The sequence below is a fragment of the Panthera uncia genome, chromosome B1 (genome assembly GCF_023721935.1).
Source record: "Panthera uncia isolate 11264 chromosome B1, Puncia_PCG_1.0, whole genome shotgun sequence".
Classification (NCBI taxonomy): Eukaryota; Metazoa; Chordata; class Mammalia; order Carnivora; family Felidae; genus Panthera; species Panthera uncia.
Window position 1 is genome coordinate 101,362,763 of NC_064811.1, and position 17,559 is coordinate 101,380,321.

At 35.3% G+C, this 17,559-nt stretch overlaps 2 protein-coding genes across 5 annotated transcripts in view; one reads left to right on the forward strand and one right to left on the reverse strand.

The window, feature by feature from the left end:
• FGF2 (fibroblast growth factor 2) overlaps positions 1-11,654 on the forward strand; it is a 59,806-nt gene extending 48,152 nt beyond the window's left edge. The window contains exons 2-3 of the mRNA XM_049631140.1: positions 3,457-3,560; positions 11,466-11,654. Of these exons, the coding sequence (XP_049487097.1) occupies positions 3,457-3,560; positions 11,466-11,651 (290 nt within the window). The 3' untranslated portion in view covers positions 11,652-11,654. The remainder of the gene's footprint in view (positions 1-3,456; positions 3,561-11,465) is intronic.
• Positions 7,615-17,559, reverse strand: part of NUDT6 (nudix hydrolase 6) — a 44,547-nt gene continuing 34,602 nt past the window's right edge. For all 4 annotated transcript variants that reach the window (XM_049631139.1, XM_049631136.1, XM_049631138.1 and 1 more), the window contains exons 4-5: positions 16,668-16,722; positions 7,615-12,484 (exon numbers count right to left, since the gene is read on the reverse strand). In XM_049631139.1, coding sequence (XP_049487096.1) covers positions 12,087-12,484; positions 16,668-16,713 — 444 coding nt within the window. In that variant the 5' untranslated portion in view covers positions 16,714-16,722 and the 3' untranslated portion in view covers positions 7,615-12,086. The remainder of the gene's footprint in view (positions 12,485-16,667; positions 16,723-17,559) is intronic.

The following is a 17,559-nucleotide window of genomic DNA, read 5'->3' on the forward strand; positions in this document are numbered from 1 at the left end:
AGAGAACCAGCAGGTGGATATGGAGTTGTTCTTTGATTAGAGCTCCTCAGAATTCTAATTCTTCACATCAACAGCTATTAAGAGTTAGTAAAATTTCAGCTGGTATCTCCATACTTCCCTTTTTGACAGGTTTATTCTTTCCTCTGTCAGAGATAAAAGCAGTTAGTCATTTCTGTTTTTGAGAAGGGATCATATGTATATGGAATTTAGTTAATTTGAGTTACTTTGCATTTCAGTTTTAATGGGTTTTTAAAGAAAATTTATGACTTTTATGGCTTATACAGCTTGTCGTTTTAGGCTGTATTTATTTTTAAAGTGCATGTAATTATTTGGCAGTGGAAACATTTTTTTTAGGCATCTACAATTGATACTTAATTTTTAGTGACTTACTGAGTGATAATTGCCTAGTGTGGAATAATACCCAAGGAATCTCTAAAAGGTTGATGAATCAATCAATGATGTTACTCTGGGTATTGAGTCACTGGTATTGGCCACTAGTATTGAGTCACTGTTACTGAGATTACTATCCATAATCTCCCTTATGACCATTAATACACACTTAATGATGGTGGGCTAGAGCTAGGCTATGCTTTATTGATGAGGCACCGGAAGAAAGTATAGTGATTATGCAATCTTGCCTAATGAGCATTTATGCAACCTTCTGAGCTAAAAAGAAATATAAATGCGTTCATAATTAATATGGCTTATCTAGATCACTTTAGAGTTGTATATAAGGATTTTTCTCATAATCATTAAGACAATTTTGGTTATATTTGTTAAAAATAAATCTTATTTTCTACATTTCCCTGTATTGTGAAAAAGGCTTTATTAACTTCTTTGTTTAGTTTTCATGTTTTGATTATATTCATTTTGCCTTGTATTATCTTGTAAGATTCTGCAGAACAATTTTGCCTGGTAACTGCAGGCTTACCTACTGCTGTGCTGTCTGGAATCTAATAATGACTGATACACAGAAGAGAATCACACATTAAATGTTCAACAGACTAAAAAGACATAAACTAGTGCAAATAGAATAATAAACTCCCATGCTTCTAATAACTATTGACATAGGTTAGTCAATCTTGTTTTATTTATCCTGCCCACTTTAGGGTTGTCTGGGTGGCTTAGTCACACATCTGACTCAACTTTGGTTCTGGTCGTGATCCTAGGGTCATGGGATTGAGCCCTGCATTAGGCTCCACGCTAAGCATGGAACCTGCTTGAGATTCTCTCTCTCTCTCTCTCTCTCTCTCTCTCTCTTTCTCTGCCTCTCTCCCCCACTTACACACACATACTCTCTAAAAAATAGATGTTTATTTAAAAATAATAAAAATATCCTGCCCACTTTATAAAAAAAATGATTGGCTGCTAGAATATGTTATTTTTGGTTGCTAAAATATTTTTAAGCTAATCCCAGATGTTATGTCTTATTTTACCTGTATGTTGCTCTGCTTGATAGAGAAAAATTTAAAACATAATTATATGACATAATAATATCTAACAAAGTGAATAATAATTCCAGAATCTTTCAAACATTGCTTTTTTATGCCATGTTTCCCTAGCTACCTGGAAATGCCTGTGAGAATTAACTTACTTTGTAATGTTATCTAAATAATATTATACTGATTTCTAAATGTTTGAATATTTACTGCTTTTTTTCTGTTGTTCTCAAGAATGTCCTAGATATGTTGAATGCAAAAATTCATTCTAACACCAGGTAAATTTTATATAAACAATGTATACTTACCCTCTTATGGTGTATACCCTCTTATGGTGACTTATAAGGCAAGTTATAAGAAGCAAAGGTGTGAGAAGGTAATAAAGAGTTAACTTGGCTTAACCAAGACTTTCCTAAACTTATTTGGCCCCAGAACCTGTTTTTTATATGTAACCTCTGTTTGCCAAAATACATTTTGGAGAATACTGTTCTGGGCAGGAGAATGCTGCCTCTGAATAGCAAAACAGAAGATGTTAACTTCATTTTTATTTGAATCAATTAGATAATTATTCTTATGGCATAATTATAATCATGTAATATCTATTTTTTTCCTACTACGATCTGCTTAATACTGATCATGCAGTATAACAGGTCACCCTCTTCAAGATCTTACATTCTGAAAATCTTTCAACACGTTGTAAAAGCAAATTAAGTATGAGCATTTTAGTTTTCCACTACATAGATATTTGCAAACTAAAATAGCTATACATCACAATCCCTCTTTCAAGAAAGATAAATGCATTGGTATTGTATTAAGGGGGAAGCTAGGGGCGCCTGGGTGGCTCCGTCGGTTAAGTGTCCTACTTTTGGTTTTGGCTCAGGTCATGATCTCACTAGTTTTGTGGGGTTTCAGCCCTATGTTGGGCTCTGTGCTAACAGCGTGGACCTGCTTGGGATTCTCTCTCTCCCTCTCTCTCTGCCCCTTCCCCACTCACATTGTCTCTCTCTCTTTCAAAAATAAATAAATATGAACAATTTTAAAAGAGGGAAGCTAGAAATAAGATGTGTAGGAAAAAACAGATGAACACAGGGGAAGGAAAAAGGGAAGATAAACATAAAGTCTTAACAAACAGGGTTCATGGAGGGGTGGTGGATGGGGGGATGGTCTGGATTGGTGATGGGCATTAAGGAGAACACTTGTTGTGATGAGCACTGGGTGTTATATGGAAGTGATGAATCACTAAAGTCTACTCCTGAAACCAATATTACACTATTTAACTAGAATTTACAGAAAAGTTTGAAACAGAAAAGAAACTCAAGGAAAAACAAACCAAAAGATAATAGTGAGCAGTTATATCTTATTTGTGAAGAATTGGTTAAAAATAACTTAAAAAGTTTAAACTTAAGGGGTACCTGGGTGGCTCAAATGGTTAAGCGCTTGACTTGGGCTCAGGTCATGATCTTGCCATTTTGTGAGTTTGAGCCCCTCATCCGCTCTCTTGCTGTCAGCACAGAGCCCACTTGGGATCCTCTGCCACCACTCCACCCCTGCCCCCCGCCCCCCGCCCCTTATGTGCGCATGTGCTCTCTCTCTCTCTTGCTCTCTCAAATAAACATTAAAAAAAAAAAAAGCTTAAACTTAGGCAGTAGTGTGGAAATTTTTACAAGAGGTTTACATTTTTATGTACTTTAAAAATATGTTCACTTTTTAAAAATATGTAAGCAGTTAACAGGCCAAGTGGAGACTAATTACACATCAAAGGAAAACATTTCCCCATTCTGCCACTCTTCTCTGCTCACTGACACTAGAGTGAGAAGGGAATCTGGAAGCACTCATGCTCTAGAGCATCTGGGTCTCATCCGAGTATGATCTAATTGACACCGGTCCCCTTTCCCTCCACCTTGCCAGTCCTCCAGAGTGGATTAGCTGGTTGCTCTTGTCTTTATATTGCATAAGTGTGTAGATGGCTGTTTTTTCTGTGATGCTACAAAGGTAATTTTTCCCCCATTATTTACAGTCAAACTGCAACTTCAGGCAGAAGAGAGAGGGGTTGTGTCCATCAAAGGAGTCTGTGCAAACCGCTATCTTGCCATGAAGGAAGATGGAAGATTACTGGCTTCTGTAAGTAATGCTCTCTGTTTTTTGTAGTTTTTTTGTTCATTGGCTTTTGTTGCTTTAATTACTAGTAGTGGTATTTATTCTTCATTAAGGATTTTGCAAGTATTAAATAATTTATATTCACCCTCTAAAATACAGTATTACTGTATTTCACAGATAAAAAAACTAAAGTTCTGAGGAAGTAATAAAGTAACCATGGAAACACAGCTGCTAGGAAGTAGAGCCTGGATGGCATTTGAGGCAGTCTTGACTCGAGAGCATGAGCTCTAATTCATTGTATTTTACTGCCTTCTCTGCAAAGCTATTAAGCCACAGTTATGAAAATAAACTCATATTGTGTAGTTGTTTGAAGATCAGTGGGGTGGATATATACAATTTTGAGTATCAGTCTTTAAGTTTCTTTTTTCAGATTTCACATACAAAATGCTTGCCATATAGAATACTTGTTGATAATGTGGGCTCTTAACCTAGATACTGATAGTGGCTCTGCCATGTATTAGCTGTGTGTTCTTGAGCAAATTATTCTGAGTTTCCTTACCTGTAACATAGAGACAACAATGATCTTATCTTATAGAGTTTTTGTGAGGACTAAATTAGATAATTTACATCCAGTGCCCAATCTGGGTCATGCATAATAGATCCTCATAATATTTACTTCCTCTTCATCTTCTCATTTATATATAAACTCAGGACAATGACTTCACTCTTTTACTTTTTCTCAAAGCTAGTTATGAGTCCTAGCTCCTGGGTAATATTCTTTTCACTAATGCAGGCTCCCTGCCACCTCCACCATTGTCATTAGAACCAGGATTACATGTTTGTTGAGCAGACATAGTGTGTGGGGAATAGTGCACAGAAATAAAGCAGTATAAAAGATATAGATCCAACTCCTGTCTCATTGGGGGAATAGATGGGACACATACCTGAAAGTGTGTGTGTGTGTGCGTGTGTGTGTGTGTGTGTGTGTGCGCGCGCGCACATACATGTGTGTGTATACACAATAGTCATCATACCAGTACCAGTAGCCAGTTACAATCGCCTATAACTTTCCCCTTACAATCGCCTATAATTATTTCCATAATTAGAATGGATCTAATATTACTGAACACTTGTGGTGTTTTACGGCATACAAATAGTTTTTGAAAATTTTTCTGAGTGAAGACCTTTGGATTTCTCAAGGACCAAAACAGACTTAGGGAGAAAATATTTCAATCATCTGATTGATCATCTGACAAAGATATATTTATGTTGATATGTTATCAATTTGTGTGATTTTTGCAGGATAAATAACAAGTCTGGGTATAATGGCATGCACTCTCTTTGGTAGTTGAATAAACTTCAGAATTCTCTTCAAGAATAGCCAATATTTATTGAGCCAACAGTGTGCCAGATGTTATGCTAGGCAACTGGGTTATAAAGTTGAATACAAAATGGTCTGTGTCCGTAATGATTCATAATCTTGGGGAGGCAGAAGTGTAAATAAGTATTTGTAATAATGTGTAAGGGTTTTGATGTATTGTTTCTGTATCTTGTATAGATGCATAATAATATTGGAAAGGAAGTAAGAAATACTATGACATAGGAAGTAATATAGGAAAGGAAGGGCCTAAATTTGTCTAGATTGGGGAGGATGACATATAAATGGGATTTTAGATGACATGGAAGAAGGAATTCATCATGAAGTCATGGGGCAGAGGAGTGGAGATGAGAGTATAGGTACTTCCAGGGCACGGCACATGCAAAGTCAGAAAGCTTAGGAGGTGTTTCTCTAGCATTATTAGTAATTCACTACTGCTGGAGTGTAAAGTGCAAAGGAAATGTAAAGTGGAAGGGAAGAAGAGATAAGGCTGGAGAGGTGGATAGACTGCTGAAGTGCCTTATACACCATATGTTGCAAGTAGTGGAAAGCCACTTTATGAACTTGCACTTGCCATAGGCATAATTCTTTCCACTCTTCTCCCTGGCTCCATTTCAGACTATTGTGTTATGGCACATCCCTGGATTCTTCTCCATTCTCCCCTGTGTGTGATTCTTGAGTGATTTGCTAAACATTCTCATTTTGTCACAGATAGAAGAGTACTCTGGACACATAAAATATTTTGGTTCTTAAGAGTTGTGTTACATTGATTGCTACCATTGGGAGTATGAAAAAAGACTTAAGTTATGTACTATTTTTTCCCCTAATACCTTCACATATTAATGGCATGAATACTTTCAGGGTAAGGATTTCTCACTGTTTGAAAACATTTCTTAAGGGTCTGCCTGCCCCCCCCCCCCCCCCCCCCCCACTTTGGAGTTAGAAAAAGTAAAAGTTTAAACTAACTATATTTAACTGGCAAAGCCTATATTTAGAGGCTGAAATTGAGTAATTCTTTAATACACAACAGATTCTTATTCCATTCCATAGCAGGATAAATTTTGTTGCCATGAACAACAGAAGCCCAGAACAAATATTAGGATTTATGATTTGTTATGTGTTCACAAATTGTAGGTTTAAAAAAACTGCAACTGCATATAGTGAAGTTAACTGTAGTTTTAAATTTAAGTCCCCAAACATCAGTGTTAGCATTGGTATAAAAAATGTGCCTGGTCATTATCTGCTAGAAAATTGCATATTGATTTCTAGATAATGCTATAGATTATGAAATCCTTAACAAGATATCGCAATATGAGAAATGTGTATAACTTATGTTGATCCATAATAGTGAAATATGAAAAAAAATTGTATTCTCTGAGGATATACATTTAATAACTGCAAAAGTAAACTACTTTTTTTTTTTTTTTTATACCTTTGCAATAACTTTCTTAGTTGAGGGGCCTTAACAATGAAATGAGACCCCTGTGCATAGCAAAGTAGGGAAAATAGATTTTGGAGGGCTCAATTATCCAATTATCTAGATTGACAATACATACTGATCAAATTTGTTAGAAAAATACAGTAATTGAAGAGGAATGTATGTGATTTTTAAGAGAGAAAATATTAAATGCAAAGGTTACTACCTAATGAGAATTACTGCTTTTACAAACCAATCTCATAAAATTTTACACAACTTCTATGTATATAAAAAAATTAAGGTCCAATTTGCTTTTAACTTTTCACAATTTGTATGTTTTATTTTGCTCTGAAATAATCAACATTGATACTTACATCATGTCTGTTTTTAATTCTCAGAAGTGGTGTAAGCAAAGCATTTCTGGATTCATGTTGAGCAAACTCCCTCATAAGCCAAAACTGAAAAATCAAAGTACTGTAAAGGAATAAACAATCCAAAAAACAGAGCATGGGGAAATGACCATAAAGTTCAAATCTAACATGTAGCAGTGGACCAGATTTGTGTGATTGATCAATGTATAATGGGAGATACTTCTTTTCTCATTGTATATCAAGACTTAAAGATTGTTTAAAAGACTTTAAAGCCTTAAAGATTGTTAAAGATTGGGAAGGATCTTTTTTTTTCCCAATGTTTATTTATTTATTTATTTTGAGAGGAAGAGAGAGAGAGAGAGAGAGAGAGAGACAGACAGACAGACAGAGACAGAGACTGAGACTGCGTAGGGGTGGGGTGGAGAGAAAAGGAGAGAAAATCCCAAGCAGGCTCCACACTGAGCCTGACTCGGGGCTTGATCTCACAAACCATGAGATCATGACCTGAGCTGAAATCAAGAGTCAGATGCTTAGCCAACTGAGTCACCCAGGCATCTCTAAGATTGGGAAGGATCCTAAAGATCATCTAATATAATCTTATTTTACAGATGAGGAAAGTAAGGCTTGGAAAAGTTAAGTGACTTCCTCATAAATGTAAGTTAGTTAAGAATTAAGGCAAGTCTGGAATCCAGGTTGCCTGGCCCACCAAAGACCCTCACAGATGTTGTTGGGATAGTCAAATTATTAGAGCCATCTGATTTAGTTTTCCCAGGGCCTAAATAGTCTATAAAGTTAGATGATCTTGATATATTTCAATTCTTAGTCTGAATTTCTTTGGTCTTAGCTCTCTAGTTTTAGATTCTGCAGTATCATTGTATTTTTACTGGAGGCTAACACAATTTGATTTACTCATTAAGAAAAGAAATAAACATTTAATTAATTAAATATACATCCAAGTTAGCATATAGTGCAACAATGATTTCAGTAGATTCTAGTGATTCATCCCCTATATATAACACCCAGTGCTCATCCCAACAAGTGTCTTCCTTAATGCCCCTTACCCATTTAGCCCATCTCCCCTCCCACAACCCCTCCAGCAACCAACCCTCTGTTTGTTCGCTATATTTAAGAGTCTCTTGTGTTTTGTCCCCCTCTGTTTTTATGTTATTTTTGCTTCCCTTTCCTTATGTTCATCTGTTTTGTATCTTCCCTTCAAGCCCTCGCTTCATCCACATTGGCCTCTTTGCTGCCTCTCACACATTCTAGGCATGGTCCTACTGTAGGGCTTTTGCACTAGCTATTCCTTCTGTTTGGAATGCTCTTTCTTCTCTGAGAGCTGGATGGTTAACTCTTTCAAGTTAACTTCACTTTCAAGTATTTGCTCAAATGTCAGTTTCTTAATTGCTCATACTGTGACTATGCTAATATTGCAACCTAATTTGTATTCCTCTACTCCCAATCCCTCTTACCCTACTCAGCTTTACATTTTTCCATAGGATTTATCATATTTTAACATATAATGTATTTAGTTATTGCGTGTCTCTCCAGTTGGAATTTGGCACAAAGGCAGGGGATCCTTGTTCAGTTTTGTTCATTGATGTATCCCAGTGGCTGGAAGAAAAACTATGCATTAAATGAGTAAATGCACCATTTAAACTGTGTGTCTTCTATATCCCCCAATTATTCTTGAATTAAAAAAAAAAGAAAAACTTAGCTTTATGAAAAGGGATCAGATACATAGGCAGAGTGAGTGTCCACAATCTGAAATAAGTTATGAAGAGCATTGAGTTTTAAATAATGGGTATAAGATAATTATGTCACAAGATTGTTGTGATCTTTAAATGATACACATGGAAACAGTCAAAAGCCATGAATTAAGGGAATTCCCAGATCATTGGCCTATACAAAATAAGGGCCTCAAAGACAGGGTACAAGTTGTTATAAACCCTTAGAAACTACTTTATCCACTTCTTCTGTGACATCATTTCTTTGAAGATTCCCTTTTCTTCTAAGTTTGAAAAGGTTAGCGTTAAACATTGAGAATAGGGAAAAAGCTCTGTAAATGTTTATAAATTTTGGCAAAAATTACTTTGCATTCATTTTTAACAGGGAATATTGAAATCACAGTCACCGATGATGATTTGTAAACTTAGAATGGAGAGGATTGAAAATTGTATTTACATTGGGCTGTTAAATGCCTGCTTGACTTGAGACTTGAATTTTTCCCCTACTACCCATTTTGAAAAATGTAGTTTGTTTTCAAGTATGTAATAGTTTAGTAAATTTACGTATCTGAACACTCAGCACAGAAGCTAGTTTTCCTTCCCTCCCATTTGTTTTTGTAAGGGTACAAGTAAGTTCTGTACAAAAAAACCCACAAAAACAAAAACGTGGATTCATGATGTATTATCCACTTAATCCCTGGTACTATTTCTTTTCTCTGAAATACTAGGAACTGGTTGAGAAGACAGATATTATTGCATGGTATGTATCCCAAAGGCCAAGCACTGTAGGGAGTGCCAACTTAGCAAGGTGGGACATCCTGGAAGCTGACAGAACACCAAAAAAATCAATGTCCAGAATGATGACTGAATGAGGTGGTTCAGGTCTCTGGAGAATTAGCCTGTGAAGCTCAATGATGACCTTTCATGTTATCTTTAGGATTACTGTGACTTATTCTCTCATTCTTTACTCTGCTTGCTTCTTTTTCTAAAATGTGTTTATTTTGAGAGAGAGAGAGAAAATGCGTGTGAGTGGGGGAGGGGTAGAGAGAGAGGGAGAGAGAATCCCAAGCAGGCTCTGCTCAACAAGTGCAGAACCCAATGCAGGGCTTGATCTCACAAACTGTGAGTGAGATCATGACCTGGGCTGAAATCAAGAGTCAGATGCTTAACCGACTGAAATGCCCAGGATCCCCTATTTGCTTCTACTCCTGATCCTAAACCTGGAATAGGGAAAGAGGAAGATTTTTATCAGTGGCACTGGAAAATGACAAAGTAACACAGGTTGACTTCAGTTAACACAAAAAGCATAATCAACTTCAAAGGAAGAGTTAAAGTACTAGCTATATAGAATATCAGTATTATCCTAGGTGTAATCTTTATGCATAGGACAGTCCTGTGTATCACATAGCTGGGTCCTTGTGCAATGAATGCTTCTCTGTAATGCTACCTGTCACTTATTTGCATAAGAAAGACTTCAGTTGCTTTCGTAGTAATTTGTTACAAAAAATGGGCAAATCAGATTTTGTATTTCCATTTTGAAAAGTTAACAATGGTCAAAACATTAAGGCCAAGTAAATATCCAGTAAAATTCTTATCTCTAGAAGCAGATTACAAGATCTAGTACCACACCCTTACTTTAGATGACGGAAACGCCAGTTACGTGTAGATCATTTTAATTTTGGTTATTATGCCAGCTCTTTTCATTGTTCTGCTTATTGATTTATGTTTTTCTCACAGTTTGTGCCACTGTTTATCTTAGAACTAAAGAATCTGGGAAAGGATTCAAGTCTTTTGACTGTGTAGTTTTTGTAAACCTGAAGTTTCCTAGATTTGAGTATACAGAAATAAGCTGGGATCTGGTACACTCATTAATACGAAGCTTTAGGTTTATGTCATACATGTACATGTTGTATTTGTATGTGGAAATACAAATATGTATAAATTTTTATGGATTTCCATATGGGTATAATTCTTTCTTCCTAATTGTAATATAAGTAGTAAATGATTTTTCTTTAAAGTAAATCATTTGTTGACACCCCCTCAAACACACACTCCAGAGGTCAAGAACTATCATCAGTACCCTGTGAAATTGATTTTTGAACATTTACTTGAAATAATGTAGCAGCCTATTAGACTTCATTACTTGGAAAGTATTTCCAGGTCTATTTGTAAAGTTAGCTTTTCCCCCTCCCCCCCCTAAAGAGTTCAATCGAAATAAAAACGGAGAGTAGTTTCCCCTCCCACAAGAAAGACACTGCCAGAAATAAATATGGTCTATGTTACTTATTCTTCATTCTCTGTTAGTGTTTTGGGAATATTAATCATATATTAATGTTCTAATACAATTTTTTGGCATTATATATACATTATATTCTATATAATAAACTATTCTTTTTATGCCTTAGAAATGTTAGCCACTAGAAAAAAATTGCTGTAATTTATGAATTGATACTGTTTCTGTGAGTAAAGTATTAATTAACAAAGCCTTCTTCTTTACGAAGGTATCTCTGGGTTACCCTTCCAGCAGTTTCAGGGGAACCCTGGTATAAGTAAAAACGACCCCTGATTAGTCACCAGCCTCTGGACTGGGAGGAATATGGATGTGCCATACATACCTAACGGGAAGCCACAGCTTTGGGTTTCACTAAGTGAAGTGTGTTCTTTGTTACTGGGTATATCCCCCTTCATGAAAGCTATGTTTATGGGATGGCTCAAGTCTGAGGCAGTGTGGTTCTGACAGCATCTGTGTGCTCTCGCTGCCTGATACCCGACCTGTCCATTGTAGGGCTGGAGAATGGTCCTTGAATTCCTCCTCTGAAGAGATGTGCCTGAAAGCTGTCCTGCTGACGTGCTGAGTTCTTGTCCTGCATCCCTCTGCAGAGCTAGATTCTGTCAGACTTTGGCCCGTTGAGTGTTGCAAACTAGTTTGTTCTGAAGCCAAGAGCACTGCTGCTGGTTGAGCAGAAGGGGCAGTGCACTCTCATAAGTGTTTCATGTGAAAGCATAATAACAACTACTCATTCTTCCTTTGTTTTTCAGAAATGTGTTACGGACGAGTGTTTCTTTTTTGAACGATTGGAATCTAATAACTACAATACTTATCGGTCAAGGAAATACTCCAGCTGGTATGTGGCACTGAAACGAACTGGGCAGTATAAACTTGGACCCAAAACAGGACCTGGGCAGAAAGCTATACTTTTTCTTCCAATGTCTGCTAAGAGCTGATCTTAATAGCAGCATCTGATCTCATTTCATATGAAAGAAGATGTTTTAGAAATTTGTTAGTGAAAGAAAAAAATGTACAGCTAGCTGCTCAGTTTGGATAAATGGTCAGATAACCTTTTATCTAATACTAAATATTTAACCATTGCCTTAGTAAAGAAAAGCAATAAAAGTTCCTAGAAAAAGTATAGACTTCCACCTTTTATATAGCATTTCTCTTTATCCAGTGAAGCTTATTTAGAGCTACACTCTTTGTCATACGTTTGCTTCATTTGGAAAGAGGCTTTTAAAAACAAATTTTCTTCATGGAAATATACAAAATTGGAAAATTAAAGTCAGATATTAGTTAACCCCAAATGTCCACCACTTCATATAATATGGTACACATTATCCTACACGTACAATTTACTTAACATTTTTAAAAACACAAATATGGATTTAATCCATTCCTATCATAGTTCTATAATTCTCTGGCAGTTCCTTATGATACAGTTTATAGAACAAGCCTGTGTAAACTGCTGGAAGTTCTTCCACGGTGAAATCAATCTTGTCAAACCCTTCTCTGTACCCGTAGAGAAGCAGCCTAGCAACTCTGCTGGTGATGGGAGTTGTGTTTTCAGTCTTGACCAGGTCATGGAGATCCATCCACTCACACCTTAAGCATTCATGCTGGCAAAAATTTATGGTGAATGAATATGGCTTTAAGCGACAGATGATATACATATCTGACTTCCCAAAAGCTCCGGGATTGGTGTGCTGTTGCCGAATGCTCAGAAGGGACCTGAATTCTGATTTTATACCAGTCTCTTCAAAAACTTCTCGAACTGCTGTGTCTCCTATATAAAAGAAAGATGTACAAATCAGTAAGGATCACATTTTTAGAATTTTAATCATCACAGTTTTCAGATAAAGTAACATTATCTAAAGGTTGAAAAGCAAAACTTCATCCTAAGAAAGGATTCAACATAAACTCCTTGCCTTCTGGACATCCTGAAATACCAAAGTATTTTCTTACCACTGTATATCTAAGAGGCTTTTGAAATATTGAATATTTCTTTGGCTATTTGTAGGCTTACCCACCTGTATATTTTTGGAGTCACAATTTTAATCTCTTCCTGCTCCTTCCCAGAAGTTGAAAACCTAGTTTCCTGCAGTTAATATTCCTACATGTTTCTTCATTATTATCCTGTTCCTGCTCATCCATCAAAATTTATACATATTAGTATTGAGAAAATGTGATTCATTCTTCCTTATAAAAGTCTGTAGAGCTGCAGAATGTATTGAATGGAGAAATGTTCAAAGCTTTCCTGGTGACCTTGGGTGGGACTGTCAAGCCTCTGAAGTCATAGAACAGATTCATTTATAACCATTTTGTTATGTTCTTGTCAGTGGAATCCCATTATGGTCATTTGGGGCATTTCCTTTGTTTCTTGAGATTCCAAAGAACTTGGATTCATTCCTCCAACACCAACAAGCTGCAGTCATTTTATCAGAAGTGTTCAAGAAACTTGCAATTTACAGAATTTTGTAATAATACAACAAGGATTTCACATTTATAAGGCTGATTTTTTCAATATTATGCAAATTTTTAGGGCAAAATGTTTATTGTCAACATTTTTGTGGTTGCTTTTTCTAAATCTCCAGATGAACCCCCTAAATGGGCTTTCTGTAATTTTGTGATGACCTGTCACGGACTCCCAAAGTGTTTTATGAAAAACCCTTTAAAAAGCTGCCTTCTTTGCCCAGTTTGCTGGGAAGCTTCCTAATTTCACAACTGCCAGAGCCACAGATTTTTCCTCAAAGACCCTTCTATTTCCTTGTTTGCTGTAAAGAAAATTTTATTTACCTTCTCAGTCCTATTGGTGAAGAATAGGTAAGGAAGAGGAAGTCAAGGAAAAATGTCTCAATTTCCACATAACTCTGATTAAAGACTGGCTTAAGAATTTCCTACATATGTTTTTTTTTTTTTTTTTTAAATCCTAAGAAACTGCTCTGGAAATATTCATGGGAAGAGCAAAGGGTCTGAAAATATAAGACACTGGTCTGTGATTTTGAATTACATGCTGACTTCCCCTTCCCTTGAGATTTGCCATAGTTTAAACATGGTTAGAAATTACTATTTAAAACTAAAACATAAAAGAAGAATTTGTGTTAATAAAAGGAAAACCTAATGAGAAAAAGAATTTTCAGCCTGGCATGTAATACATGTTTGCTACTAAATTTGTTAAACTGCTGCACTAGTCTAAAACTTTACATGTCATTTGCTGATTTCACTTAACTATTGTTTAAATGTTTATTTTTATTCCTTAAACACTTTGAAAAATAACTATCGGAGTCCTGTTAAACTCTTAGTACCACCAGTTAAGAGTCTGGCATTTCGTTTGGAGTCTAGCCTTTTTATGTGTCATGGAAGCACAGGACAGACTTGTGAGTGAATGAATATACCCTACTCAGCAGTCACCTTAGCAGCTGACTGAAAATCAGCACTGCCCTGGGTAGTTTGATCAGTTTAACTTCAATCAAGATATCATTGACTAGACTAAAAAATGAATGGGTAGATAAGTGCTTTTGCACTTATGAGGTATGAGTAACTTCTTCCACCTCAACGTGGAAATCTTTACCCCAAGGCTTTCACCATGAATTTAAAAACTTGTAAATTTATTTAACTGCTTTATTCTGTTTTACCTTTATTTTAATGTACTGTAAGCTGAACTGATATAACATTTACTGTTCTATATGTTTAACAGACATAGGAAAAACCAAGGGGGTTTTGTTTTTATGTTTGCTGAGATGTTTAAATATGTCCTAGTGTTTTGTTTAGTTACAAGACAGTGAAAAGGAGTTTATTTTGTTATTTCTATTTTGTAATATTTAACAATAGGATTAGGTTGGAAAAAAATAATAGGAAAAATTGGGCAGAATGTGGGTTTTCCTACTGTTTCCCTCTGATTCTGGTGCACTGATGAGCTCTGATCAGAACCTGCTACTTTATAGTCCTTTCCCCATGCAGGGGATTCTCTTACTGTCACTGGTAAATGGTATTTTTTTTAGAAAGGCAACTTCTCCATTTTTAACCTTGTAGATCCTTTTGTACTATTAGGGTATTATATTGAAGCCTGAGGATTGCATTCTATTTTGTATATGCCCCCCCTTAATTTTTTTAAGCACTGTGGACAAGAGAGCTTCATTTACTTAGTAGTATTATAGAATTAAGGATTCCAAAACAAATATGTTTCCCATGTGTTTCCCAGTTAACTAGTGTTTACTACTTAAGAGCTATATTTGTGATGGCTGTATTCTACTATATTACATACTTTCCTAAATACAGAATTTAAAGAAAATAATTTTAATAATTATTGGGTGATTTGGCTTCATCCTTTAGAATATTGTGTTAAAAGACAGAAATGCTCTGATATAAGTCATGGTCTTTCAGAACTCTGTTGTCAGTTATTATTTCTAGCTGCTTTCAGGATTTTATTATTTCTAAGGCAAAGCTTTAATTTATAATGCGCCTAGACAATATGAGTGCCAGTTGCTGCTTCTAATTCCACATGGTTGAGGCATATATATGTTGTCTAAATAGGTGGGTTGTTGTGACAACCACAAATATTTAAATTCAGATTCACTACTTTTTTTTTCTTTTTTTTTAAACCTGGACTTAAAGAGTTCTGGAGTATACTTAAACCTAAAATTATGCATGCTTGGCTTGGAAATGTTTATTCATTTGCATTTAAATAGAAGTAAAAATTCAGGATCCATAAAAACTCAAAAGTCCATTCATTTGGGAAGGCAAGACTCAAAAGGTGAAACTAACAAACTTCCTGTGGCCTGATTTTTGCCCAGTATGGACTGGGTAAAGTTGTAAAACAAATTTAACTAGCTCACACACAATGTCACAGATCACATAAGGATAGTATGAAATAAGTAGGTGTTCCAAAGTAAATGGTCCTTTCTTTCAGCATTTGCACCACTCCACAATCTTTTATTTCAAAAGAAGACCTAAACAACAGAATTTATGCAGAAGGTCCCTCACGTACCTAAAAACCAAAATCTGCAATGGATAGATCTCAGTGTGGTAAATTTATTTCTGGTTTGTTAGGAATTGTCTATGTACTGTGTATGGGGCATTTTAATCTGTAACATTCAAAAAAAAAAAAAATCAAGTTTCAAGTATATACACATCAAGTATATACAAATATTTAAAGATAATTTAGGAAGTTGCCTTTATATAATAAATGTTGGTTAAATAGTGAACATGCACATGGAAAAAGCAATCATGGAGAAATAATACTGGTATCAAATGAGTCATCCATTGATTTATTATGATAGAGACTGCGTTTGACTCTGGTTAAGGAATATGTAGGAAAACTCCATATTTACTCTTTCTACTCTTTCAGTAACATGGAAAGTTCTTAGCTTATTTCACATTGCCTGGTTTTAAATACTGAGCTCTGTAAGTTGTTTTAGTTGTTTAGTTGTTTTAGAGAGCTCTCTTTTGAGACTTTCTCATAGGAGAGTTTTGGCTTCCTTACTATTTAAAATAAATAGCAGTCAAAATTATTATAAAGAGGAGAATTAAGTCAGTAGTGCTCTATAAGTGACTTTTAAATGGACCTCAAAATAAGTATTACTTACAAAGTTAGTATGCATGGTTGTGTGGTGAAATGGTCAAGAATTTGTGTTTTCTTACAGTTTAATTCCAGGAAAAGTATTAGTCCTATCCAAAATAACCCTAAATGCTAAACTTTACCAATGTATATGAAAAGCTTTTTATTTTCAAACAAATTAATCTAGAAGCAATCCTAAACAGAACAGGTGGTATGTTCCTAATAGTATTTTTTATACTAATGGAATAAGTTGTAATATTACAAGTTTTGCTGCTAATTTTATATTAGCCCTGAAGTAACCTCTGAAATTTCTCAGAAAATTTAAAATCTTATTTTCAGCTATCGAGCTAAAAAGTAAACACAGAAATATCCTAAATTTTTTCAAGCAATTAAAAATATGTAAGGTACACACCAATATCTTCTCCAGGCTCTGACAGGCCTCCTGGGAACTTCCACATATTTTTCAACTGCAATATAAAATCAGAAAATAAAGTTAACATAGCTTCAATCACTAACCCGCACATGGAGACTCGACAAAAATTGGTCAAGGTATTGAGAATTTATTTTTTGGTAATAACATGCAAATTTCTTTCATCTTCCTTCTTCACTCCTCCCTTTCTTTTTCTTGGGGGGAAACTGGTGACTTTTGAAATCTTTTCCTACCTTTTTCTCTAGGAAATAGAAGTGGTTTTGTTTGGTTAATGTGATAAATTCTGTATGAATGAAACAGTGGAGGGAAACATCTACTGAATTTGTGTAATTTTTAAAATTTTGCTGCTAGTTAACTATTAACAAATAGAGGAATCTTACAGATGCTGCTATAAATAAGTAGAAAGTACAGTATAAGTTTAATAACTAAAATATACTATTTTTAATTTTCACATTTATTTTCTGTGTTGTGTGTCTAATCAGATTTCTCTTGTCTCTGTGTTAATGATTGTATGTACAAATGTAATTGCTTTTCATGGGTAGCATGAATAAATCTGATTAGTTTAAGTTTGTGCTGTTTGTGTGTGTGTATACCATTTCATTTTTGGGGGGGAAGGGCAAGTGGGAAGATCTGAGAATGAGGATACATATGGAAAAAATTGATTACAAATAATTATGAAATGGCATGGGACCATATTCTTATGGCTGACACAATTATTTTTTGTGATATACATCCAACAGCATGATAAAAGGTGCTGAGCTTGGAGCCAGTACACTTTATGATCTTCATTCATAAAATAAGTTTATGGACCTTTTACTGGTGTGCTTTTTGACCCACTCATTTCCTGGATGAGTGCTTCATAAAGAATGTGTCA